At 38.8% G+C, this 27,362-nt stretch overlaps 1 protein-coding gene across 1 annotated transcript in view; it reads right to left on the reverse strand.

The window, feature by feature from the left end:
* Positions 1-6,727: 6,727 nt before the first annotated feature.
* The window catches only part of COL25A1 (collagen type XXV alpha 1 chain), a 292,563-nt gene continuing 271,928 nt past the window's right edge, over positions 6,728-27,362 (reverse strand). Inside the window, exons 31-38 of the mRNA XM_033513972.1 lie at positions 26,552-26,632; positions 24,733-24,768; positions 23,833-23,886; positions 19,304-19,357; positions 17,332-17,385; positions 11,282-11,359; positions 8,918-8,956; positions 6,728-7,582 (exon numbers count right to left, since the gene is read on the reverse strand). Of these exons, the coding sequence (XP_033369863.1) occupies positions 7,547-7,582; positions 8,918-8,956; positions 11,282-11,359; positions 17,332-17,385; positions 19,304-19,357; positions 23,833-23,886; positions 24,733-24,768; positions 26,552-26,632 (432 nt within the window). The 3' untranslated portion in view covers positions 6,728-7,546. The remainder of the gene's footprint in view (positions 7,583-8,917; positions 8,957-11,281; positions 11,360-17,331; positions 17,386-19,303; positions 19,358-23,832; positions 23,887-24,732; positions 24,769-26,551; positions 26,633-27,362) is intronic.

Raw genomic sequence — 27,362 nt, forward strand, 5'->3', positions numbered from 1 at the left:
GCAGCCAAAGGTGATGTCAGAAAGACCTTGTGACAGCTCCACTGGGGTGTGGGCACTTTGGAAACTCAGTCAAGCTGTAACCTGCACATAAGAACACAATCAGGATATTTATTAGCTATTAACATTATTATTAACATTCTGCCTTGGTGTAAGCACATGAAAAAAACCCTGCATCCTGGTTATGTGACAGGAGCTGTGTCCACCTTTGACCTGGGAGATAACTAAAGCAGCTTGAGCATACCTACACTCATAGACAGTGATCTCTCCGAAGAGGTTTGTGTACAATATTTTCTGAACTCTACTGGTCTCATATATCCATATATCTATATATACACACATACACGTTTATATGTTCAAGTAGGCACATGAAGACATATATAGATACATATATAAATACATACATATTTACATATATATATGTATGTGAGTGTGTATCTATAAACACACATATATAGATACATTCATAAGAAGTATTTTTTTACTGCATCTAGAAGATGGGAAAGTAGAATACCCTGTGAGTACTCTGTCTGGAAATTCCCAGAAGCCAATGGTAGAGAAGACAAATTAGTAACCCTGGGAAGACAGAAAGACTGCCTGCAGCAACATGACTTAAATGTTTTGGCATTCCCTTGTTTGTTTTGTTTTAATATTTATTTGGGTGCAGTTGTTACTACTTGCTGGAACATGAAATGCTTTGTCAGCTCCCTGAGTTTTTTGTTTTTTTTTAAACTTTTGTGCGTGATTATAATTGAACCACAAGGTGAAGCTGTGTAAGGACATAAAGAGCCGCTTCTGTTGCATTATTTTTTATTTGGGTAGGGATTAGCAGGTTTAGTAGGTCCACAAGGCAGAGTTGCATAATAGCCTTTCAGTATTTAATTAAAGCTCCATTATAAAAAAGAGAGGCAGAAGTGGCAGGCATTTCACATGCAGTCCTACATGTGCTTTGGCACATCACGGAATTCCGAAGGAGGCATGTGAAGAGGAGGCAATCCCAGAGGAAAGCCATGTCCCAGGAGTGCAGTAGGATGTGAAGGCTGTAGGATACTGGTTACCTGAGGTTTGGCTCTAAAGCATCTAAAGCTCTAAAGGGAGCACAGAAATGAAAAATAACAGGGATGCTGTCAAAGCACAGAATGGGAAACCCACAGGGTGTTGGCTCTGGCAGCAGTTCAGAACACATGTTTTTGTGTTTTGGCAGGACATCTGGAACTGCACTTCTCTACAAAAGCAGAAGAAAAGAGAAAGAAGGAAGTGAGAAAAGGGCAAGAGTGGCCACAGCTGAAGCAAGGACGTCACCTGGGTGACAGCAGCACTCGCAGCCCTCAGTGCCACATGCTCAGCCTGGCAGAGCACAGCACATGGAGCTGGAAGTACCTCCTCTTGGAAAGGAGCAAAGATATTTTTAGTCCCTCCAAGAGTCTAAAACAGAACTAGATAAGATTAATGGACATTTGTGGGGATTAGCAAAAGTTAATAGGAGAGGCCAAACCTTTCCACCTACAAGTGATTGCATTTTTGAGGTGATGGGAAGGGAAACAATGTGGAGTGTTCTGTTTGTCAAAAATATTTTGGGATTTAGAAAATCCAAACATTTAAATAATGTTTTGAAGAAATTACAGCTGCTCCCCAGCGTTTTTTTAAACCTTTTGTTCAGGGAGTCTAATGCAAATGAACGCCTTCTTAAACCAGGGTGATGAAAAATATACCATTTTGAAATAATTATTATGTTCCATCATATCTGAACAAGTTGGATCTGTGTAAAAGGGACACACATTTTCCAGCTTGCACTGTTACTTGTGACACTGCAAACATCTTTCTTTCTCAGGAGTTCAGGTTTATTTCTCACCTTCAGAATGCCAGAAAAGGGAGAGTGGTGATTTTCAGCTTTATTTCTTTAGATCCCATGGTGCCTCTGAACTTGCCTAAGCAATAGTTTCAACTTTTGGTTAATACACAGATCCCTGCAACTTTTCCTGAGCGAGGAAAGGCTCCAAGCTTTGCAACAAAGCTTCCTCCTTATATAATTTGTGGATTCCCACAGCCTGTGCTGCCTGTTTAGAAAAGATAACGGAAGAGACACTGCTTTGAAGGGGAAAGACACATCAAGAACAGGAAGGTGAGATTTCTTACTCTGCACTGCAGGGAAATGGAACACGTGGCAGAGGCCCTGATTTTTGTGTGAATGTCTGAAACAACTTGCTCTGGACTTCCAGCTCCAGGCTGGCACAAGCAGCATTGACGTTTTCCAATCCAGACAGACTAGAACAGTTTTTTGCACCAACATTAAGGACTTTATAACTATTCAAAATCAGCACCAATGGTTGGATTAATATTTTAATAATTACACACTTTTTACATTATGAAAATAAATCATAAATAGTGTAAAAATAATTCTGAAGATCAACTTCTCACAAGCAAGAAACAAAACCTGAAGTACAAAACTGAAAGAAAACAAAACAATATTCAACTGAAAAACACGGAGAAATTTTAATAGTAAAAACAAAAGCATGCTCTTTGATTGGGTTCAATTAAGTCAAGACCAGTGGCCACAAGAAAGTGGTAAATAATAACAAATTAAAATGGGTGATTAAAACCTTGACATTCTTTACACTACTCATCAAAAGAGGTCTCGTGACATATTTACAGTGATAAGACACTCAAAATATTTCTAGTATTGATAATATGATGCTGACCCATGTATTTTTCCCCCCAAGCATTGACATCCTTGCCAAATTACTTTTCTTTGTGTTTTTATCTCTTCTACTTCATTTATGAGACCATTTGCAATACAAAAATAACGGCACATATAGATGAACTTAAAAAAGTAAAAAATACAAATAAAAATATATAATATTTTCCAAAGGAAAAAGTCAGATACATACATCTTAGCAACATTTTTAAAGTTGTGTGATATTTTCCCAAACATGTACAATAATATAAGAATATCCACATATACGTTAACAGTATGTAAAACATTCTTCCACCAACCCAACTCTCCATAATACTTCAGAGAAGTGTGCAAGTACCAATGGGATCTGGGAAATTCATACAATTTCTTTTTTAAATAGAAACAAGTAAAACACTAACGGTCCCAGGTTAAGTTAAGGCCCCCTGCTTTCAAAGAAAATTCAATTTCCAAGCAGCATTGGTAATTGGATGCATTTAAAAACAAAATGAAACAAAAACAACACTCCAAATCCCTTTTAAAAAACAAACTCCATTTGTTCCGTAGAGTATCTTTTTCAGAAATGATGGTGGCAGGCACTTGTTTCTAACTAATGAATCCAACCACCATGTAAAATACTTTAACAGAGGGTGCATGAAAACCTTCATTTATACATTACAGCAACATTGACATCCATAAAAACAAATTGCAGAAAATTTAAAAAAAAAAAAATATAAAAAAAAAGTCAGTGTTGGTTTTAATTCCAGTCACTGAAATAGAATTTTTGCAATGACTACAAATTAGACTTTCTTTTGACCACTATCTTTGCAGATGTGTTTTGTGTGAGTCTTTAGTGTGAAAATTTAAGAATCATATTAGGTAAAATACAGAGATTTAGAAGTGTAATATAAGATGGCCAAGCAGCAGAGATCAGTAAATTTGAAGGGAAGGGTCAACTTCTGCATGCCTTGAACCTCTTCATCACTTTCAATAAACAGGCTGACAATATCTCTGCAGTTCTTACTGAAATAGTCCTGATTTAGGCAAAATCCACTGCTGAAGGTGGTTAATACTGCCCTCATTACAAAGCTTCACACCCGTGTCCCTCCTCCTGCATGTCTCAAAGAGCTTTGCAAGGAGAGGATGCATCTCTGTCCCCTGGTCCTTGCTGGGGATGGGGAGGCACAGCCAGGGGAGGAGCCTTGCATGGCTGAGCCAGGTTTACGATCCCAGCTCTGGGGTGGTCAGTGGGACAGCTCATCTCCGTGGGGATCCAGGATCCCAGCCACGTGTCCTGCCACAGCCCCCAGCCTTACAAGAACGAGCACCAAGGCTCTGCTGATCTCATTTGGGGCTGCTTTGTCTCTCCCGTGGCATAACCGGGTGACTGGTGGTCACACGCACCCCGTCCACGGCTGCGATGCTCAGTGGAGCCAGTGTTAACTTTCCACAATGTACATCAACCTTTCTATTCCTTTTCCAATTCTACACTTTACACATGTGCAGATATATGGATTTGATCATTCTGAAACTCATTCATACTACTTACACCACAGACTAAAAGAATATATAAACAGCTGGATGAAGAGTATCATTCTGCTTTGCTACACTATCAGAATATGTCATCACGACCAGCAATAAATAAAAATATAAATCAAAAAATACATTGTATCATTGCTCTGTGATTTAATATCTCATGCTATATCTCAGGAAAAAATAAAAAGTTGTCCAAAGCATCCTGAAAGAAAGCTTTCCCATAGTTAGTCTATGACAAGGACCACGTATGTCAGACATATTCCATACAGTGCTTAAAAGATTTGCAGCCTCTGTAGCAGGACTTCTGCACAATGTGGTTTTAATGCACTGGAGTAACAGATAATTGCAAAACTTCATATGAAACAAATACTGAAAACTCTCAAAGAAACAAGGATTAATCATACCTGGAAAAAAGTCAGAGATATAGAAACTGTGTAGACTAATACCACTACACATTTCTACAACTGAAAAGACTGGTAGAGGAACTACTGTTCCTGTCACAAACTAAACAAAACAAATCATATCTATCTGGAGGAATGCCACTAAAAGATACAACAACACACTGGCAGTTCAAACTGTAGCTTTGCCATCAAAAGGAAAAAGATACACTAGCACCAGAAATAATTGCTTCTTGAACAAAATAAACACGTTGCAAGTCTTCACAGGGTGCTTTTCTTGATGAAATATTAAACCAATTTTTTTCTTCTTGTACTGACCATGCAACTTTTCTAGATATGGTGAAGTTTCATTTCAATTCAATCTGAGATGCAAATATTAATGCCAAATCTATGTATGTAGTTTAACCTTTCAAATTAAATTGTCTACTGCTTGCTCATGGTTATTTAAAAGGAATGAACATTTCATGATATTGAACAATAAAAAAGCTAAAAAAGCCAAGTAAGATTATTTGGGAAAAAAAAAAAAAAAGAAAAAGGTATTCCTACTTTCCTACTTGCTGGGAATTTAATAAAGAAATTCATTTACGAGACAGAAAAGAAAGCAAATGAAGGTGCTTAAGTGTTTCTTCAGTAGGGTCTCAGTGTCAGGGAGTTAAAGGAGAATTAAGTTTTGACACTTAACAGTAGTGTCCATAATTATTTCCTGAATGACAAAACCATGGACCAAAGCTCTGCTAGCTTTATTGGCACATACAGAAATAGATGCTAGGAGGGCAGTTAAAAAATATAAGCACACAAATTAAAATAAGAAAAAGAAAGTGCTAATGACAGCATTGTTTATCTTGTCGCTATTTCTTAAATGAGTTGCATTTGTGGACAGTCTCAGTAAGGGGCTGATAAATCACCTAGTCAGATAATAAATATCCTACTTGATTTTGCATGTAAATACTCTGAAACTTAAAAACTTTTAAAAATTATTTCATTGTACTGTATAAATTGCCAGTATTGGATATATTAAAAAACATTCAGTTTCTACTCTCCACATCTACCATATACCCAGCCAAATGTGCCAAGTCAGGACACTGACATGAGTGACTCTTTTCTGCCAGGCAGGCAGCTTGCTCATCAGCCTGCTGTGTTTTTGAGACAGTGCTGCCTAAACAAGCAGACTGAAAGTGGTGAGTCAGAGTGCTGATCCTGTCCTCCTTCTGAAAGGCCCTCAGTCACCTTTTATTGCTGTAACACTCTGGCAACATTTTATATTCTGCCTGTGCCACCTGAAGGTTTTCACTGCTGTAATCATTACTATTCAAACACGTTGTCATTTGCATCTCTGAAAATTTAGGGAAAGCAAAGCATATTTCCTTACATCTGTGAACACCTGTTTATTTTTTTACTATTGGAAAGATGGAATTGAGCAGTAAAAATACATATGTATTCAGTGCATAGTGTCTGATTTTTGTTTTTATTAGTAGGATTTTACTAACTGGAGGCTGCTAAATTGACTTCATGATTTAAAAATCTGTGTTTTCCTCAATGAAAAGCTGGGTTTGACTCCAATGTACCAAAATGACAATAAAGTTTCATCAAAGAGAAATTTTCCATTATAGTGGCATTTCCACTGATCTGAGATCGTGAAGCAATACAAAAAGTGTGACCCCATCTTCACATGATTTAGAAACAATGGAGCTAGGAAAAATGTGCGTTCCAAGAAGGGCATAAGGTGCCCTCATATGAATGGAGACAAGCTGCCTTCCTCAACTTCACTTTTGGTCTACATATGAAAGACAACTCTTTGAAAAATAACTAAAACCATTTGGGATGATCCTGCTATATACATTAGGAACAGAAGCGATATAGAAAAAATTTCCATCTGCCAAATATGGCACCATTTCTCATAAATTAATCTCTCAAACTCAGTGCACCATATGAAGACTCAAAATTTTTAAAAAAATACCTCGTGGCAAAACTACAAATGTGCACAAATTACGTATTTCTAGCAATAAAAAAAAAAAAGTGGAGAAGGAAACGTTTCTCTAGAAAGCCATCTGAACAGAAAGGGAGAAAAATCAACACATTTAACAGTGGAGCGTGGAGACAAGCGTGCAGTGATAATCACACAGAATTGTTTCTCTCCAATGTTTTTTGAGCAATAATGTCCACTAAAATCACTGTAACAACATAAAAGGAACAAGATGAATACATCATTCTGTGAAACACAAAAATAAACTCTTTCTTTTCTAGACTTGAAGACTTCAAAGACTCTGAAATAAAAACTGTTAATACTGAAACAAGATGAATATGAGGCTTGAGTGTATTTTCTTCAATGCCATCATCACAAATGTTGAATAGGTTATTGAAATGCATTCTTTATGGCAACAGTAACAGGAAACAAAGGAAACAAAGCAAACCATTGCTTCCAAAATCCCGTAGAGAAGTTCAGCTAGTTATGTGTAATTTGAAGTGAATAACCTGAAAACCACACCATGATACTAATATCTCTGGTCAGTTCCATTGCTATCCTCCTCTGGAGGATGATCTGATTCATCCCCACCTCAAGAGTGCTTTCTCCTCCAGCAGTCCAAAATACAATATGCAGAGTATATACACTCTGTCTGTCCTCAAGTGAGGTTGAGAAGCTTCTGGTCTCAGGTGGTGTCTGCCATCAAATGATCCCTGCAGCACCTCTGTAACCTTTTCAAACAACCCACAGAGAAGTCTGGTTTCTTCTTCAACGTTCTGTCCCTCTTGATGAAGGACTCGACAGGGCCTATCGCGAATGTCTTCACGACCGTGAGCAGCGCAAGGCAAAACCGAAGCTGATCAACAGGCGGGACCCTCTCTGATCAAAGGGGCCAAGTATCCCGCAAGACTGGAAGCCATCCACCTGCAGCTGGAATGCTATTCCCCAAAAATTCAAGGCCTCTTTCTGTGCTCCTCTGGTTTATCTCTTTCTAGCAATGAGCCATGGTGTGACTCCCTTGAGATGACAAAAGGAAATGACTCAGAAGCTGGAATCAAAGGTCACTGTGAGCAGCCACTCATGATCACACAGCAAGCAGGTTTGGCACACAAACTCATGCTTTTAGTTCATATGAGCAGATGTGGTGTCATGAATCAGTGACGTGTTTTAAGATGGACATGGAAGCCAAGTCAGTAAACTCCAACAGCAGCTGGTACAGTACATTTCATAGCATTTTGCTCTTATTTGGTCACAATTTCTTGTAAACTAGTTCATGGCACTCATTGTCCATGCATATCCACAAGCCAAAATACAAGAATTTACAGAAATATTAATTCCTATTATTGATCATTGTTTTGAGATCTCTCCCATTAGAGAGACAACCTTCGCAGGTTTGTCCTGCAGTTATTGTATCATCTAACTGCAGATGTAGGTGAAAAAAAGATGTATGTATGGACTATTGCAAACAAGTAGAAGCAGCTACATGTAAACATATCTCAGACTTGTAAAATCAAATTTTCAGTTCTCAACTATAAATAAAAAAAGTGGAGCACTATATACACAACTTCATGCTTGTAAGGTTAGATTCATCACTGCAGAGACAAAAAGAGATACAGATTAATCAAATTAGTAAGTTATTTCAGACATCTATTACAAATGCATAGATAAGTCAGAGTTGCAAATATGGATAGTTATTTCCTCAGCACCAACTATTCTTCAGAGATAAATGTATCTGGGATTTCACTTATGCTTCATGTTTTCTGATATATTATATGCCAGTGTTCCTCCAACTGTATTATTCTGAATGCTACGTTTTTAAATCAAGTCCTGTCTAGGTTAAATCATTACTAAAACAGTGTCGCCAGTAAAGTAATGTTGCCACAAAACCCAAAACCCAGGAGTGTTTATGGAAGAAAAGTAAGGCAAAGAAAAGGTCAGGATACGCTGTCCTTCTCAGTATCCCAGAAAACCAATGTAATAATAGATTGACCAAAATACTTGACAAAAATGCCACATCCATGAGCTTTTATAATGAATAGGAAGCACTGATCATCTGCAGAAATCAAAGGATGTGTGAGTCTTCATGTGAAAAAAAGAAAAGTCTTGGACCTTCCAGGAAACTAATGCACTAAATTATAAATTTCTAAAGTACTGTCTGAATGAAATATTCTACAGAAATTACAACGTATCACATGAACTACTGTCATGGAGAGGTCTGATCTTGCATTGCTGGGTATGTCTGTCTAGGAGGCTTCAAAGTGTATCTTGATACTGCTCAGTACAATTGTGACAGGCATTTCTGTGTGCTAAGGAGATACTGCTCCTGGAAAGAAAAAGCTCTGCCCATCCTACCTTTTGCCAACAGCCAGGCATTGGTAATCCATCAGGACCCTGTTTCAAGAGGAGTAAAAGGGAAAAACAAACAAACAAATAAAAAAAAGCACGTAAGTAAGTTTGATAGGATAGATATTTCATCAATATCTGTTAGAAAAGCTGAAGGAGCTTTGACTTTCTATCTAAAATGTAGCTACCACTTAATTTATTTCCTCTCTCATTCTGAGAGTGAAGGAAAAGCCAAAGGCGAGAAGGTTTACACTGTAAATACATACATGCATTTCTCTGCTACAAAGATTTGTTTTTCTCTAAACCACTAGAACTTCTTTATCAGTTCCTTATTGCTGCTAGAGCTCAGGCTACATACTATTTTAAATATAACCTGTTTTATTCACAACCATGTGTACCTGAATGTATAAGATCAGTGAAAAAAAAAATACTATCATTTTTATCTGGAGAATATTATGTTTTATGGGTCCCTCGTACAAAGGTCACTCTGTGATAAGACAGCAAGACTCAAATGGGAGTAGGACCTTTTCTTTTCACTTTCAGTATCAGTTTTTGAATGGAGCAGCAAAATCTTAAGGCCTGAACATACCTTGAGTGCCACAGTGGAAGAAAACATCAGTGGTGGGAGCAGGACAGTAGAGCACATCACCACTGACTATTTTAGCACTTGGACAGTATGGGCAGCTAACTTCTTCTCATGTTAGTGAGAGTCACTCCTTTTCTTTCCTGTTGCCACCCTACCTTCCTGTATCTCCATGCATCCAGCAAGATCTGGGCCAGCTTTTGATCACAGTCATACTGGTTTTCATGGATCTAATTAGAATTTACATGGCTGTCCAGGGTTTATTCATGGAGTTATATGCTCAGAATTAGGAGCACATACAATGTAACTAGACTCCGCATAAGCAGAAAAAAACCAGGCCTTTACATTTCTTAGAATTTAGAATACCAATACTTAATGTTAACCTACAGGTGAAGATAATGGTTAATATGGATTTTTGAATACACTTGCATGTGGTCTGATGTGAATGGTTTGTTGCCTAAACTTGCTGCTTATTCTAGCAATTATCTAGGAACAGAGTATTTTTTTACCTATCAATGATTGTTAGTGAATCTTCAGATATAAATGATAATACAGAGACAGAGAAACATTTTTAAATTACAAAAGCATGCTTGATTATCCCCAGCAAAATATGAGATATGGTTACCATTAATTGGAAGCAAACAACATGGACTGTGGAATAATCTTAATGGACTATGTATTTACAATTAAAAAGCAACTGACTTCAAATTAGAAGTGCTATAGTCAAAATAAAACCTACTTAATTTAACATTCATCTCAGAGAACCGTGCTTAACCACCAAACAATAGCAGAGCATGCAGATCAAATTTTACTGTGAATAACTTAAAAGAAAATTCTCCTTGTATCATTAGGAAATGTGTATGTACTATTCATTTGGGGTTTTCTTTTTTAAATAGAAGTGTTCCAACTTACTTTACCACTGAATAAAAATCACTGTTGCCAGATTGGTACAAGGGAGAGGGTCAAGAAGTAGCATTTTAGTATAGGTGGGAACTTGAATTCATGCTAGCATAGGGTGGGGAGTGTTGTGTGTACTCCAGGAAGGTGAGTTCCAAGGGAAAGACCATTAAATTGAAGACATTAAATAACAAAGACGGTGAGGGTTTGGGCTGCAGACCGTTATATTCTTACAAACATCAGGTAAGCTTTTTATTTCCAGAGGTGTTTGAATACTCTGATGAACAGGCCAGAGACCACAAACATGACTTGTGGATGGTGTGGAAGCCAAGCTCCAGCTTGGCTTACAGGAAACCTTAGTTTTTAGAAACAGTATTTACATCCTTCTGTTTGTGACTCTCATTTTGGCCAAATTGTGAAGAGATGCCCCTAAGGTGGCAGGGATTTGGAAGGAAGACCAGGGTGCAGAGTAGCTATGGGACTTGCCAGGGTGTGGAACTGAGCAGTGCAGACAGAAGTCATCAGACTTGATTAGAGGTGAACATTGTGCTGGATTTCCAGAACTTGGGTTCAGGGTGGGTAAAGCAGTGGGTATTTTGCCAGGAAAGTAACAAACCAACGATTCTCAGGGAAAATGTAGGAAGGACACAAACTTACAAATTACTGGGTGATGTGGGAGAAAATTGCTGAGAGTTAGGCTTAAGGTGTCAATGAAAACGTGTGTTCTCTCATTGCAGTTATGACCACTTGAAGCAGCTGGTTTGTTCATGCACATGCATGTGTTACGTGAAAAATGTAAAGTCAGCTCAGAAAAACATTACTTTACATTGAGAATGGCTGACTACAAACAAAGGAACTGCATGCAGGGTTGGTAGGAAAGAGAAATACTGTACCAATTGGCAAGGGGCATCCAGCCCATCCAGGCCAGGCTGGCCTGGCTCCCCTTTTTCCCCCTTAATTCCACGGAATCCCTGTTTGTAAAGATTAACTTGCAATGTTACTGTCAAGAAAATGCCTTCAGTATTGACTTTAATGGAGTGAACAAAAAACAACAGAGAGGCAAGAGGAACAAGCTGACTGCTTATGATTTCAACCTGTGGGGCACTGATTCTGACACATTCCAAATTTGGTTCCTTTCCAGTGTATTTTGCAGGGAAAAAAACAAACCAAACAAAACCAAAACAAAAACCCCACCATCAAACCCTCACAAACTTAGCCCAAAGGTTAGAAGTCTGGTGCTTTAAACCAAATTAGGAGGTTTACAAACAAAGTCTGCTGCAGAATTTGCACTTGAGATGAAGCTGTGCTAACAAAAGGCAACAGGTTACACAGTAGCTGCTGCTTGTTCCTCTCCCCTCACTTCTTTATTCCATCAGTTTACAGCAGGATGACTAATCTCCCAACACACAAGTGAAACGTACCAATGGGCAAGGTGCATCTAATCCAGGAGCACCCTGTTCTCCTTTCTCCCCTTTAGGCCCTTTTTTGCCTTTCTTTCCCTTTTCCCCCTGTGGATACAATGGTTTGGATAAAACATGTTTCATTCTTTTGAAAAAAAAAAATAAATCAAGAAAGATTGGGTTTAAAGTTTAGGTTTTTTTCTTTTTAAGCCAATGGAGAGCTGAAAGGACACTTACCACTGTGTTCTGGTTTGGATGGTGCATTATGTGGAAAAATAAATTATATGATCACAAGCAAGAACTGCAGTCAGTCTCTATTAGTTTGTGTTGGTATTTCATATAAGTATTATGAATGTTTTGAAACCCAGAACAGGGCTTGAAATCATTGATTTCCTGAGACAGAGGCAAATCTGCAAAGTCCCCCAATCTGCAGTCCAAAATAAGAGTTCTCCTATTTTGATAAGGGATAGCACTGAAGGGCACGTGCTCACTAAGCTGTGAGCTTCCCAGAGGATTTGCCACGAGCCAGAAGTAACTTTGGGAGAGCAGAATCCACCAGCAGAGTCTTTTGATAAAAGGCTTGTGGCACAGACGCTTCACAGGGATGAGCGAATTCCATCAGCTTCCAGGGTGTCACATCAAGGGTGAACCTGCCCAGGAGCATCCTTTGCTAACTGACCCTTTGCACTCTGGTAAGAGTTTGGAACAAATCCTGCTCTCTGTGGCGCCCACAGAAACCCACAGACATCACTGAGGGTGCACTGCTGTCACTCCAAATACAACACGACCATTTCAAACCCTGTTACAGGAATCAAAAGACTCCAACTGCTTGATGGAGAGGTGCTATGACACTTAAATTTCAACATTTAAATATTCTCTCTACTGCAGGCAATGTTTCATCTATTTGTTTTACCAAAATACAGTCCTTTGATTTCACACTGAGTTTTCTTTTTAAATCCAAAACTTCCAATGCTTTAATTCTCATGGAAATTAGTTGATACCCCTCAACAAAGCTACCTGCAAAGATGACCTCACCTTCAAGCAGTATAAGAGCTTTAGAGAATTCATTTTATAATTGATTTCACACCAGTTGATCACAATGGTAAATGAGTTTCAGGTTGCTCTCAATTTCACAAAAATCAAAAAGGGATCACTTAAAAAAAAATTAACAAATTGGACTAGGATTGTAAAAAAATGGGATAGGAAGGATGAGTAAATCAGGATATCACAAAGGAATGGGAAAAATAGTCATAGGAAAATTAGTATAACATTGGAGAACCAGCAAGTGAGGTTGTGGCTGTTGGGAGGATTTAATTTGTGAGGAAAAGGGTAAAAAAGACAGAGGAATTGTAAGGAATGAGGGTAGAAGGAGAAGGAAGGAATGCCCCTTTGGAAAGACAGATGGATTCTGGTGAAGCATATTAAATAGACATTTAACTTGTTCCACACCAGTACAGAAAGACTTAATCCATTAATAATAGAGAAAAATAATTTTTACACATAAAAAATAATGTATATAAATAATATTTTAAAAAGGAAGGAAAGCACATTAGTCATTTAATATAACAGCATACTTGACACGTTCAAATAAAACAAAATGTTCCATGAACAAAGCATACTGCATCCATGTCATGACAGAAGCAAAGTTACTTGTCTATCTTTTCTGTGTGCCAAAAGGTCAGAGCATAATATTTGGAGAAACAGCAACCCAAACATTAGCAGTCCTCACCAAATGATAAGATTGTGATGTAGAAAGTACCTCACAAGACAAGAACCGTAAATTGGCTACATTTCCATCTTAAACTTACAAAGATGACAATGTAGCAGAGGAACCCAATAGCTTAGGGTCAAATTTCATGCTATTTGTGCTCAATGTAGCACCAACGTATTTGCAATGAGTGTATGCAAGCACAAAGCATGGACATACCCCAGAAAGGATTCTGAAAATGAGCAGTACAGTTTGCTTTCTGACTCTTTTTTGAACTTTTAGGATTTTTATTTCTTTAACTTCTTGTTTTATAAGCCAGCAGGTTTTTCAGCTTCCTGTTTTACAGGGAGATCTTTGATGTTATTCGAACGAATGCAGCAGTCACCTGTGTAGAAAACAGCCTGAATTTCCTGGGTACTTTACTACATTTTCCACAGACTAAGTTCTTTCTTTTTAATCTTTGATCTATACTCCTTATCCTAAACTACAGAAACCCACAGGAGTTATGGGGATTCTACATCTGATGAGGATTAAAAAAAAAGAATTCCTTTCTGTCCTTCCTCAGTGCCTAGAGAAATAAAAAAATGTGGCACTTCTGCAACATCATTATGGTTGGAACAATCTACAATCCTCACATGCACAGGTTTTCATCAGTGGAGAGTGTAGGGAAAAAGGATAATGCCTTTTCATCCTCTGTTCAGACACACCATACGCCTCTGTCAAAATTCATTACAAGAGTCACAACTGTGCATCTGGGACCAGGGGCCACTTTCCTTCCTTCCCCACAACACAGCCTCTAACTTTTGTTAAAGCTTATTCATTTTTGAAACAAATTTTTTTCCCCTATTCATACAACTTGAAAATAAAACCTTTTTTGTGATGAGTGCTCCTGGACTATAATTTTATATGAGTAATTACATGTAGAACACTTTTAAAAATATCCTTACAGCCATGTAAAGAAGACTTAATGCAAACACTGATTTGCTTTCACTGTAGCAGAATGGGCTAAAATACAGATCAGCAGTCTAGGCCTCATCTCAAACTTAAGAAATAGATTTATTCCCTGCATGCCTATGAAAGAAAGTGTCACTGGTCCTCTTTAGCATGTTCATAATGATATGTATTTTGGCAGTGTAATTTAAGTTTCTTAACTAGAAACTCAATAATCTCATTTTGTCTGATGTCAGACCAATAGCCAATACTGTAGAAATATTTAAAAACCAAGAAATCATAAGCTAGATGGTCAGCTTCTTTATCTGTTATGTTAAAATGTTTTATCTGTTGAAATGGGTTCTGTTACACCAGCTTGGTCATAGATAACTAATAATTTACATAAGGAAAACCACCAGAATACAAAAGACTTGTTATAATGAGAATTTGGATTAATTGCATTACTTTGTGTCTTTTGAGTGTCAGCTTTCCATTTGGAAAAGGAACTATTGATGCAGCTAAAGTAATTTTGGTGAATTAAGTTTGCTTGCATGATACAGATATTCCTAATTTTTGGGAAAAATGTGTTTGAACTGTGCAATGGAAGTGTCTTCCACAGAGGTCTCAGCTATATCTTCCCTGACTTTTCACTGGGAAAGGCCTTCCTTTGCCTCCTAGTTTTCCTTAAATACTCTGGGAATTTTTAAGGCAGTATTCGATCTCCATTTTTGCCCCACAGACTTCCAGTCAATCCTCCTTCTGAAAGACCACAAAACACTGTGTTTTATGAAACATGTATCAGACTCGCTAACTACTTTATCCCGTGCATTCTCCTTAGGAAACAGGGTTTGCCTTTTCCTGAGTTTTTAGGGGGTTGGAGGTCCAGAGTTCCTAGGGGATGTGTCCTGCAGCCCAAGAGAACAGGTCTCCACAGGCAGCCTAAATCACAAGTGAACTCTGAAAAGGGTGTAGCTGTGCCACACACCGTTCCCACATACAATTCCCTCACTCTCTTTCAACTCAAAGTGCCATGTTCGACTTATCTAGTCAGTCCCTGGGAATCACAAATATCCAAAAGCAGCATACTGGACTATGGAACATAAAACATTTTTACATCCCGAGTGCTGAATCTCATCAGTTTACTTTTCACATTGTATTTACATAAGTGAACTTTTTACCAGCTTTCCATCTTTTCTTCCAGAAATCTTCTGGAGCTCTGGTGGCTGAAATTTGTGTGCCTATCTGCTCCAGTTGTACATGGAAACACAGACTCATAAAGTCTAGCTGAAAGTGAGCTCTGGAGGTTGCCTAAGATTCCCATTGTGAGCAGGATGATTCCCGACCCTAGAGCAGGTCAGCCCAGACCAGGACCTGCAGTGCCCTTGGGCAGAGGTTCAGTCCCCTCTCTGGACTCACTGTCCCAGTGCTGTGCTGTCCTCCTTGTGAACAATTGCTCTGAACCTCTCAGGAGCCTCTTGTGGTCCTGCTTTTGCCATTACCCAGAAGAGTCTTGCTCTGTCATCTTTTATCTCCCCTTTCAAGTAGTTTGGCCACCCCACTGTCAGACTAAGCCAGCCCACCTCCTCCAACCTCTGCTACGGGTTGTGTTTGCCCCAGACTCCTGCCAGCTTGGTAACCTCCTTACTCTCCGTTTTTTTTCTTGAACTGTGAGGCTCCAAAGTCCATCTGCAGTATTCAAGTGACCTCACTGGAACTGATGAGAGAGGCGTAATTACGTAATTACATTAATTTTTATCCTCTGGTCACAACTCTTCACAGGTATCCCGGGTGAGAACACTCTGCTAAGCTCATTCCATCTGGCACTCAGCACAAAGAGCATTTTGACCACCACCTCTCTGAGCTGTTACCAGCTACACCTCTTGAGGAGAAAAGCTGTTCACTGGTGGCAGACAGACCCCTACTCTGACAGCAAGCAAGGGCTCACCACCCGTTGTGATTACTCTGCCAGGTCAGACACTGCTTTTCTAATAGACATGGAGCTCCTGCTTAAACAACTGTTGTTCTGCAAAATCAGTACCTTACCAGTGATCTCTGAGCTCAAAAGAAAGAAAAATATACCAAGGGACAAAAGGGAAGGAAGAATTTTATAATACCTTTTTCAATGCATTCTTGGGAAATGTTTTGCCTAACCATATTAAGAAATGGAGATGGATCCTAACACCCATGGTGATTTTTTTTGTGTGTGTTCTAATTCAGCAATTTTAGCAACTGGGCTTTTGTTGGCTAGAAATGGAAGAGAAATAGCTCATGAAATTTCTCTACAGACATTAAGTCCTGTATTGCTTTTTACTAAAGTGATTTCCAACTCACTGTGTCTGGGTACTGCAAATGAAGTCAGGCTGTTTCTGTTAACTTCACTGTCTAGTTGGTTTACCAGAATGGTAGAGTATATAATTTTAAATTTCAATCCACAAGTATAACAAAGCCCTTAATTGCAAATAAAACATTGCCAAAAATAACAATTCAAACAGTTCCTGTCTTAGCTACTTGGTGTGGGACAAGCAGCATGTACAGGCATGCTACACCAGGATCAACCATTAGTCTGCAAATACTGCCAGGGAACAGAGCTGGGCTCTTCAGTATAACATCACTACCACAATGACTAATGTCTGCATTAAATAATTCAGGACTTTCAACAAGTGCAGGATGGATTGGAGAAAATGAGCCTAAAAAGAAGGTTGTGCTTTGGGGTCACGTTGATATTACTGGTCCTGTACATACATTTTTGTGTTTTTTCATGAGTTTGCTCTAGCATGTATCTGTGACTTGCCTTTTGGCACACAGTAAAAACAAAAATAAGTTTTAACAGGACAATTTATAGCATAAAGACAGCAGAACTGATTAGCTGAGGAATCAAAGCAACAGTTAATAACACTGTGGTCACCTTTTCTCCCTTTTCTCCTATATCACCCTTTTCTCCTCGAGGACCAGGGAAACCCTATAAAAACAAAATGGACAAAGACAGGTTGACTTTTATTAACATGCAGATTGAGTTTTTAAATGCTCTTGGAGAAACCTAAAGAGATATTTCACTGCATGCCCTGTGCACATATGTGTGTTATGTGTGGACACATGCACAGACACAAGAGTATGTGAGATGAGTAAGTCACACAGTGTGGTAGAGACATTTTGGCAGCTACAGAGAGAAATCATACAACTCAAACTAGTAATCATCCATGCTACATAGAATATGTGCATTCTGAAAAAGAGTCCTCAAGTTAGGGATTTCAGTGGAAGACTACAGAAAAAGACTTTACTGAAAGTCTTTTCAGCATGCCAAGGAAAGAGCCTATGTTTTGAAACATATCCCTTACAGGCTATGGAATTATTCTCTTCAATTAGAATAAATTTAGTTAACTAAAGTGCTAAGTGACTCCTTGCTCTTCTACAAATGAGTCATCTGAATATTTTCTTAGCAAGCATTTTTTTCAGCCTACTGACATCCAAAGGACCAAGTACTTGTATTGCTAAGCACAACTATCTGGTGGTGTCTGTCGATAAGGGCTGTACATTGCACGATCTTTGTCCTCTTCACCACAGAGAAAGAGCAAACACAGCATTCACCACACTCTCTGCAGGTACTGCATGCACACTAAAGGGCAGCAGAGGTGTTGTACTCCATAAGGGATTTTTTGGCATACTCTTACCGACCCCTGAGAGTGCCCTGGTCACACACGTTACTTACATCGAGGCCAGGCTCGCCGTCTTTGCCCTGCCAAAGAACCACAGGAGCTGCATTAGCTTCCCTCAGGCAAGGACACTGCTGCCTATGTTTTACATTTCCAGGAACTGATAACCTGCCTGTAAAATCTTGCTTGACTGCAAAATTTTGTTTGCAGGCAGATTCCAGAAGCAAGCTAAAAATACAGGAAAAATCTATAATATTTTATTTTTAGTTCGCAGGAATAGGAAACAGAAATAGGATTCTTTTTTCAAATTTAACTTGCAAAAGTGACTCCCACATAAAAATGTGTGGCAAGCTAATTTAACACTCCATGGAGCCTGAAAACTCTCTCCAGCCACTGACTCCTGATCCAATTAAATGGATCTAATTAAACCACAGGTCTGTATTCCAGTTTAAATTAATTAATCAAGCAGATTAGACAGGAAAGGGTATGGAAACACTGCAAGTCTCCTGGAAAGGCTGGTTGTGCCTGGCCAAGCACATTTAGATGACTTTCCTTGCATCAGAGTACAGAACAGACATGTGTATATGTACACACCTGACCCAGTCATTACCAGTGTAAACAGGGAAAGTCAACTTTTTAGGTTGACAAGGTTTTATTGGGGATCTCCTTGTCAGGCCAAAGGAAGTTCTCCCTCATATTTTAGAAATGGATAACATAATTATAATTACTGATTCAAAACAAATAATTTCCACCTATGAATGAGCAACAATGAAATTCTCACATTGCTTCTGAGTAGACAGCACAGAAATGAAAACAAAATGGGTCTCTGAAGTAACAAACAAAACAAAACCATAATGGTGAAGAAACCTTGCGGTATGGAAATCCAAGCAGCTTACTGACATTAAGAAATTCTCAGCTTTCCACAGCTCCTCCTGAACTCTTGGCACTCTCACACGGCAGCTGATGGCCAAAGGCTGCTGAACCAGGAGCACCTGCATTCTGCATCTCCTCTCTCTTGCTGGTTCATGTCAGGTCTGTTTTTTTATGTGCATGGGTAGAACCCCAAGAGTGTGATACAGACCACTGACCTTGCACTGTGTGGGTCTATTATCAATCTCTGCCTTTTCCAACTAATTCTACTGCTAGGTGAAAATCAGCCATAAAGCACACAAAGTTTAATCAGGGAGGGATGAAAAGTGCAGTGTGTACAAACTCTGTGCAGCTTACAGGCAAGCCGTACGGTCCTCTGGGTCCAGGGTCACCGACAGCTCCCTTCTCACCCTAAGAAAAGATTACAGAACAAGCAAACAAAAACATTGGCTATCTCAGAAATTATCTCTACCAAGTGCTTTAGGTTAAAGTTTATGCATTCCTAAGTATTTTGATGGAAAATATCCAAGCTCATTTATTTTTATTAGATGTTTAAGGGGGAAAGAGAAGGTGTGTATTACTTTCTAGGCAAAAGGACTTTTTAGGCATACGGTATCACACCAATTTTGAAATACATTAGTAACTGAAAATACGTTTCAACTGAACACACACCAGTGTCAAGTTTAAGCTTTTAACAACTTAATGTTGCTCTCAGTAAAAATCCAAAGTTGTAATGAAAGCTGAGGATATACAGCATCAAGCTGTATATATACACAGCAGCTGAGATCCAACACAGTGACAGGCAAAAATAATGTATCAGTCAAAGCTTGATTTAAGTAGGCAATGCTATTAACAGTGACATTGTGAAGATTATCCTATGCACTGTGCTGTGTTGCTAAATCCTCTATTGGATTCTGGATAAGCGATGTAGATACCCTGGTTTATTAAAATCAAAACAACTTCAATAATATGCAAGACAAACAAGTACAGAGATTACTGCAGAAGTCTGATCTCATTCTGCACTAAAATCCATGGGAAAACTACCAGTTTCAGAAGGGTAATTTTGCAAAGTAATTTTTAGAGCTTAAAACAGGGTAAACTTTCCCAAATGTTACGGAATTTCAAGGCGACAAATTTCAGGCTGACAGTAATAATCACCTTTGCTCTTTTAATTGTTCTTTATCAAGGCTGATATGAAGTTAAGCTTCCCAAGCCAGCCAGGACTAGCCCTTGTTACTGCAAGAACAGGTCCCTGCGAGCTTGGTAGGGAGTCAGGGCTGGGAAGAAAGTGTAGAAAGCAGCCTTATTGCAGACTGTGGTGTTCTTTCTTCTGAATTAGATCCATCAGAAAAGCATTTCTCTCTGGAGAGAACTGAACTGCCCAAAGTGCTGATGCAGTCAAAGAAAAGAATCCTGACCACCTCTAGTTTTCAAAGTTCTTAATCTGGATTTTTTATGCAGGGTGACTTGGATCCCCTTGTCACCCCCTTTGCTGGACACACCCTAACACAGGGCTTCGTGAGAGGCTCTTGGTGTGCAGAAGTGCTGTGCTTCATCCTAGCATTTGCTGCACTTCTGCTCGTGAGATAATTCTCTGTACGACATCCTCTGGGTTATTTACAGCTTATTATTAATTCATTGATGACTCTATCATTAAAAGCAGAAGAGAGAGATGTAGATTTCTGCCTAATTAATGTGTGCCAAGTACTTGGCACAGCTCTGAAAATGGGCTGCTGTGTCTAAATTTCATTGACTGAATTATACAAAAAGGCAGGTGCCAATACATGTGGGACCTTAACCTGTGATTGAATAATCCCAGCAATAAGGAGTTTGTCAGAGTAACTGACACTTGATCTGTTTTAAATACTTGTTATTTTTCTTAGGTGGGCACTTGCTTTAGTCTAGAGGTAATGAGATGTGCAGTGTCAGGTGTCTCTGGACTCTGTTACTCCTCTGCTAATTTCTGAGCAGCACTTAGGCTGGATGCCCTGGCAGGACAATAGCAGGTATTGGAAAGTAACAGCTGATGTTCAAAGCAATAAATCCCTTGAAACTTTAAATCTTTCTGCTAAGAAGAAACTAATGTGCTAACCTATGTAGGTAAGAGCTACTCTTCGATCAGTACTTGAAATATATCAAGACTAGTTAAGTACCATTTTTTTCTTAAATCTTCAGCAGCAAGATGGCTGTACAAAGTCCTCTCAAGATAGGCTTATAGCATTACTAAACATATGGTAGACATAAAGATACTGAATGTATCAGTCTAGGAAATAATACTGTCTGTTATGTAATATATTTGGAGAACTGTATCTCAGAAATTTTTGCCTCAAATACAAAGCACATGCTGAAACATGTTTGGAATATCAGACGAGGTCCTGAATTTCATGGATTATATGAGATTTCTGGACTGTCATGAGCATACTGCCCTCAACCATCATGATTTCCTCTCAGGTAGCAGATATTGGCAAACTTCAAGATTTTTACATTTTTTTTGGTAAGACAATCCATCAGTGTCTAAAAAATAGAAACCATAACCTATGTTTTTGCCTCCTATCTCACTTCAGTCTCCTGAATCATGGACAAATATGAGTTACAATTTGCATGGATAAAGCTGAATAATCTGTGTCTCCATTAGGATAGACAGGGAGATTTCATAACACTGTCATGGTGAGAAACATTTTAACCAAATTAAAGAGAATGCACTTTACCTACTGGTACTAACTGTGTGTAATGACAGTGTTGCACAGGCTACACATCTAAAAGCCAAAATCAAGCACAAAACAAGGTCTTTGTCATCAATGAAAAAAAAAAAACGAAAAAGAAAAATGTGTATTTCCAGCTCTCAGATTCCTTTAGTTGGTCAAGAAGCTGGATATACATTACGCCTGTCATCACCCTTCAGGCTTACATGTTCCTTTCCATCTGTAGTAGCTGAAGATGTCTTATCTGTTTTCCAGTGTTCTCTCCTTTCTCTCAGGACAGTATGTAAGTGAAAATAATAAGAGCACAGTGAGATTCAGAAGCCTATTACAACAATGAATTCATGATTACTTGGTAAAACAGCCGTAATGCCCTTATGGATTTATACTGGCCCAAGGTTTTTCTTATCAATACAGACAAAATGGGGCCCTATTTAGTGGCAGTGAACACTGGCCCTGTGCACTGCTTTTAATTAAAAAGTCCAAAATCTGAAGACAAAAACATTTCACTCATAGGCAAGTTCAGCAGTTGCAAATGCAAGCTGAAAAACAGCATTAAAAAGACATGATTTGTTATTTAAATAATGAGACATAGATCAATACTGGGCACCTGTTACATAACTATGCTACAAACGTCTTCTCCTTCCAAATGGTACTGAATAATTACAGGAACAATTACAGCAATAATCCTGCTGGTTGCCTGCTTGTGAAAAAAGATTCCACCTGTCTTTGAACTTCCTCCCATTCATTTAGCTCCACAGAAAATGGTGGGTGTGTAGGAATTTTCTGCACACCTTGGTCTGTCTATTTCTGTGAAGTTCTCCTTCTATGCTCATACAATTACTGATTTACATCACAGCAATTCCTATCCCCTTTGTAGCTACTGCTTTTCAACAGCTACAGTAGGGCTTATTCCAGATCCAGCTGCATGGGCTCTTATGACCTTGCATACCCTCGCAAAAAAAAAAAAATTAAAATATTAGTAGCTCTCCTCCACAGATGAGAATAATAGTTTATATCATATTTCATTGTCAAAGACATTTCAACTGGTAGTACACATGCATATCCTTCAACATAAAAGCTCATAATGCAAGAATAAATGTACGGGATTTTTATGTACCTCTACATGCCTATCTCATCTAAATTATTTACTTAAGATTAGAGGATGTTCAACTCTTTTTTGACAGAGTTGACAGGAGATGTATTTTGTCCTAATCAAAGGAAAAACCTAATTGAATTGAAAATGAAAATGAAATGAATTTTTCAATGAAAAATTGAATTTAAGTAATCCCCTAGGAAAACAGAAAAAAATACTCAAGCTGTTCAGGCACTTAACTAGCCTGAGTGGTAAATGTAGCCTACTGTACAGTTTAATCTGGACTATGCTGCATATAGTATTGTATTTACCCCTCAACACACAGCTCTGTAAAAATGCATCTTACCTTTCTCAGATGAAGCTAACTGGACCTCTGCCATGTGGCTGTGTCCTTAATACAGCTAGCCTGAAGTTGTTTTAGCACAGCTGTTTTGTTAAAGTGAGGAAGTCAAAGAGACAAAGTTCTGGACTGGCAACTTCTTGGAGGTGTAAGTTGATGGTTGTATTGTTAAAGGTGACAGGCTTATAGTTAAAGATTAGAATTCCTGTCTTATTTCTACTAGAGAAAATTTACTGTGAATATTCCAAATTAAATAGCATGGCTCCTGTCTTCTAAGCTTTGGGAAAAAAAAAAGTTAAAATTTTACAGAGGCTGGAAGTATTTTTCCTGGATAAAATCATTTACGTGCATAGAGGAGAGAAATGTTTTTCTTTTTTTTTGCCACTGCATTCTTATACAATCAGATCACACTGTCTTCTTTTGTATCAGTTTGCTGCCTCAATTTATACAACATAATGAAGCTAGTGCAAATCATGTTCTGTTTGTGGCACTGTGAACTAGAAAAGTCCAGTCAATTTCTTAGTGATTAGTCATTTCAAAATATCAACTGCCCTGAAGTTAAGGAGTTACAATGTCAACCTCAAACAGATGAATGTGTGTGACTAGAAGGCATATAGAGTTCTGGACTGCTCCTCTATAGGTGAGATACTGCCCTGTTCTGTAACACCTGGGCACAGTATGAGTCCCCACATGACATTTTTCCATTGTGGCAGTCACTTTGTAAGGAGAAGCACATGGAACATATACTTACTCTCTCTCCTTTGGGACCTGCAGGGCCATGGGGACCAACCGGGCCATCTATACCCTACAAAAAGGAACAAAGAGGGTAAGAGAGAGGGATTGTTCTTACAACTCTTTCGTTTTAACAGCTGTCTTGTACACAAGAACTAACATGGAATCAGTCTTCACTGGTTGAAAACTTGGATTTAATTGTGGTGCACCCTATTTGGCTCTCTAAACTGCACCTATGACCTCTCCTGTTACAAGGCAGAGCAGCTTTCTTCTGCCTGGAATTCATTACATCCATGGAAGCAATCAGATTTACAAAGATCTTAAACTGATTGGAAGAAGATGTAAGGGTCAAAAAAAGACTTTAAATTATTGTTTTATTTTTGAAATTTATTCTTTAAATTGAAATGTCCACCTATAAGATGGACTTACCTACTGCAGGGATCAATAAGACTCTTACTCCCAAAATTAACCCTTGCACTGCATAGATTTCTTTATCATTAAAGAAAGCAAGAGATTTAACATCTAGAATGTGTAATATAGCAGTGTCTGTAGATGAACCCCAGCACATCTACATTTCCTTCACTGATTCCATATTAGCAGTGAACACCTATGTTCTCCTGTAAGCTAAATCCCTCACCTTACTCAGGAAAACCAACAACCCATCCAAGGCAGTTGCCCAACCAAAAATCAAAACTAAGCTGCCTTTTTAAGGTTCAGAGCTCCTTCTGCAGAGAATTACATTCACCTTCCCACACATACTGCCCTAGAAATCTGCTCGAAGCTCCCTCTCATGCAGCATGGAAAATGCCTGCAGTGTTTGGCCTTCCTTCCTGTGTGCAGTGAGCGAGCTTGGCGGGCAGAGCCCCTGGGGAGCACAGGGACTGTCACCAAAGGGGACACAGAAAGACAAGGGACTCACCCGGGCTCCTGGCTTTCCGTCTAAGCCAGATGCTCCCTGTGTGGTTAGGTGGAAGCATGGATGATGGGCACGACACGAATGACAAGAACGTGAGATTAGTAAGTGGTGCTGATGAATAAACACAATTCAAACGTACAGTACACGCTGTGACAGGGTTCTGGAGTGGGTATCACATTACTACAACAGCATGTTAGTTAAAAATTCACATAAAACACCGAGAGCCCGATTCTGTTCTCGCCTCAGCGTAACATCGCTGACCCACCCCTGCCCTGGCATCAAGTACATTGGAGCAGAATATTGTCAGGCCATAGGAGTGCTACAAACACCAGATGTTAGGGTGTTTCTGAGCCTGAGCACACAAATATTTACTTTGTCATTTACTCGCATGCTTTCTAATTTGTAAACAGCGACAATACTGAATAGTATACACAAAGGAAGAAAAACGCGTGTTAACTGCGACAGGAAATATTCAAGTGCAAGAATACTGCATTATGCAGCCAACAAAATCGGGATCCTGACCACAATGGGCTCATTCATTTCCAAGAGGCCGGCAGACAATCACTTTTCCTGTTTTCCCGTGCCGGCACGCCGGGCCATGAGCCTCAGCATCCTTGGGGACGGGGGGACCCCTCGTGGGTTCTGTGCGAATAACAGAGCGGGATGGGCACAGGGAATAACCTGCACAGCACCCCTGCTTCCCAAAAACAGAACCAAACCAGCCCCCAAACAAACCCAGCTAAAATCTCCAGCCAGCTCCATAAAACGAGCCGCTTATTTGGAACGTCAAACGCTTGGGCTTTGCTCCTGAAAATGACATTTAGAAGTAGCAAGTAGGAGCAATACAAGGTCTGTGTAAATTTGGAAAATCTAACAGCATATTTTGTGCTGGTCTCTTCTACTTTGTAGCCATTTTCAGGGCTCAGGTCTCCAAAGCTCACCCTCTACAGAGATGTAACTGTCAGTGTGAAAATGAGCTTTTATTTTTCTCAAAATAAATTAAAATTCTCGGTGACGCTGAGCTTGTCCAGAGGCCCTGCACATAATTCTTGAAAATATTAATCACAGAGGTTTGTGTTCCTTTGGGTCAACTAAGTCGTTTTTCTCCATTTTACTGTTAACAATGTAATCACTGGGAGCAACCCTCATACAATAACAACAGCAAAAAGGAAAAATGAACTCTTTTTCTGAGAAAAAAAAAAAAAAGCAGCTGCCTTTTCAGCATGCTTTTAAACACAAAAAGTATTTTCTATTTTATCAACCTAAATTCTAAGAACTCTGATGTTTCCATATTTTTAAGGTTCTTCACTTGTAAGACAAAAATCATGCCAAACACTCAGAATGGGAATTTTTCTAGGCAAAAATAAAAATCCAGAAAAAAAAACCAACCTTGCAACTTAATTCCCTAAACCATATTTTTAGCTTTCCTCAATTAGACCTCTCCATTTGAACTGCAGAAGTGCAATGAGAGGAAGAATAACTGGGGAGACGGGGGAAAGGGAAGACTCCTTTTTTAATGGAAACACCAAACAACACTTGGATAACAGCATGACTAATGTAATGGGGGGGATGACATCCTTGTGACACTGAACACTCTCAACTGACACACAACAACAAGAAAAAAACCTGACAGCACTGGGTGTTACAGGACATTACTTGGGATGATAACACAGATTTGGGACAAAACAAAACAAGAGTGATGCTCTGCTCCAACATGGTATATTCTGCATATGCTATTGAGTAAATCAGAGTTGTTCACGAGGAGTAGAAAGACACGTTTGTGATTTGCACTGAAATTGAATAGTTGGGGTTTTTTACTTACTGGAAGACCAAGGGGCCCTCTGTCACCCTTTTGACCTGGTTCACCCTTCAATCCTTTAAGACCATTTAACCCTGGTTCACCCTAAACGTAAAAGTATAAATGCCAAAGTTTTGGTGCTACAATGGGTGTTTAAGCTGGGATAGAAGAAGCCATTCTCAGAAGTAGCTGCAAATTCCAGTTTGAACAAATTCAACCTTCTCAGCTTGTAATTTACATACTGATTTAACAGTGGGCAAAAATACTTGGGCAGTGTCTGCTGGAGTTAAAATGTGTGTTGAAAAAACCTGCAGGAAACTTATGGGTAAAAGATTTTTTTAATGTTTTCCTAATAATCATCATTACAGCTAGAAGGTTTGAATTAAGCATGAGTTTCAGGGGGTTTTGGAAATTCCTCAAATCCCATAAACCACCCTATGCAGATAATTCAAACTGAAAGAAAATGTTCATAAAAATAAATGTCAAAACTGCAGGTTTCTACAGGCAGATCTCCTGAAAAGTACTTTTGGTAAGGAAGCAACACTTTCCCTAACAGCAAACTGGAATTTGCAGCAAAAATCTTACCTAAAGATATTTTAAACCTTTAAGCATACATAATAAACAGTAACAAGTTAAAAGAAACAGTCCAGGTTACACAATGCCAAGCTGTTTGGGAGGTCCACAGTTTCTGTGTTCATAAAGAGAAATTTTAACAATGTAAGATATGGCACTTGTTGTGATTGTTAAATTATGCATAGGCTATTACATTAAACATCACTAAGATGATAATACTGGGCTCAGAGCTGCCAATAAATCATTCTCTCATAATGAAAAA

Source organism: Parus major, chromosome 4 (genome assembly GCF_001522545.3).
Source record: "Parus major isolate Abel chromosome 4, Parus_major1.1, whole genome shotgun sequence".
NCBI lineage: Eukaryota > Metazoa > Chordata > Aves > Passeriformes > Paridae > Parus > Parus major.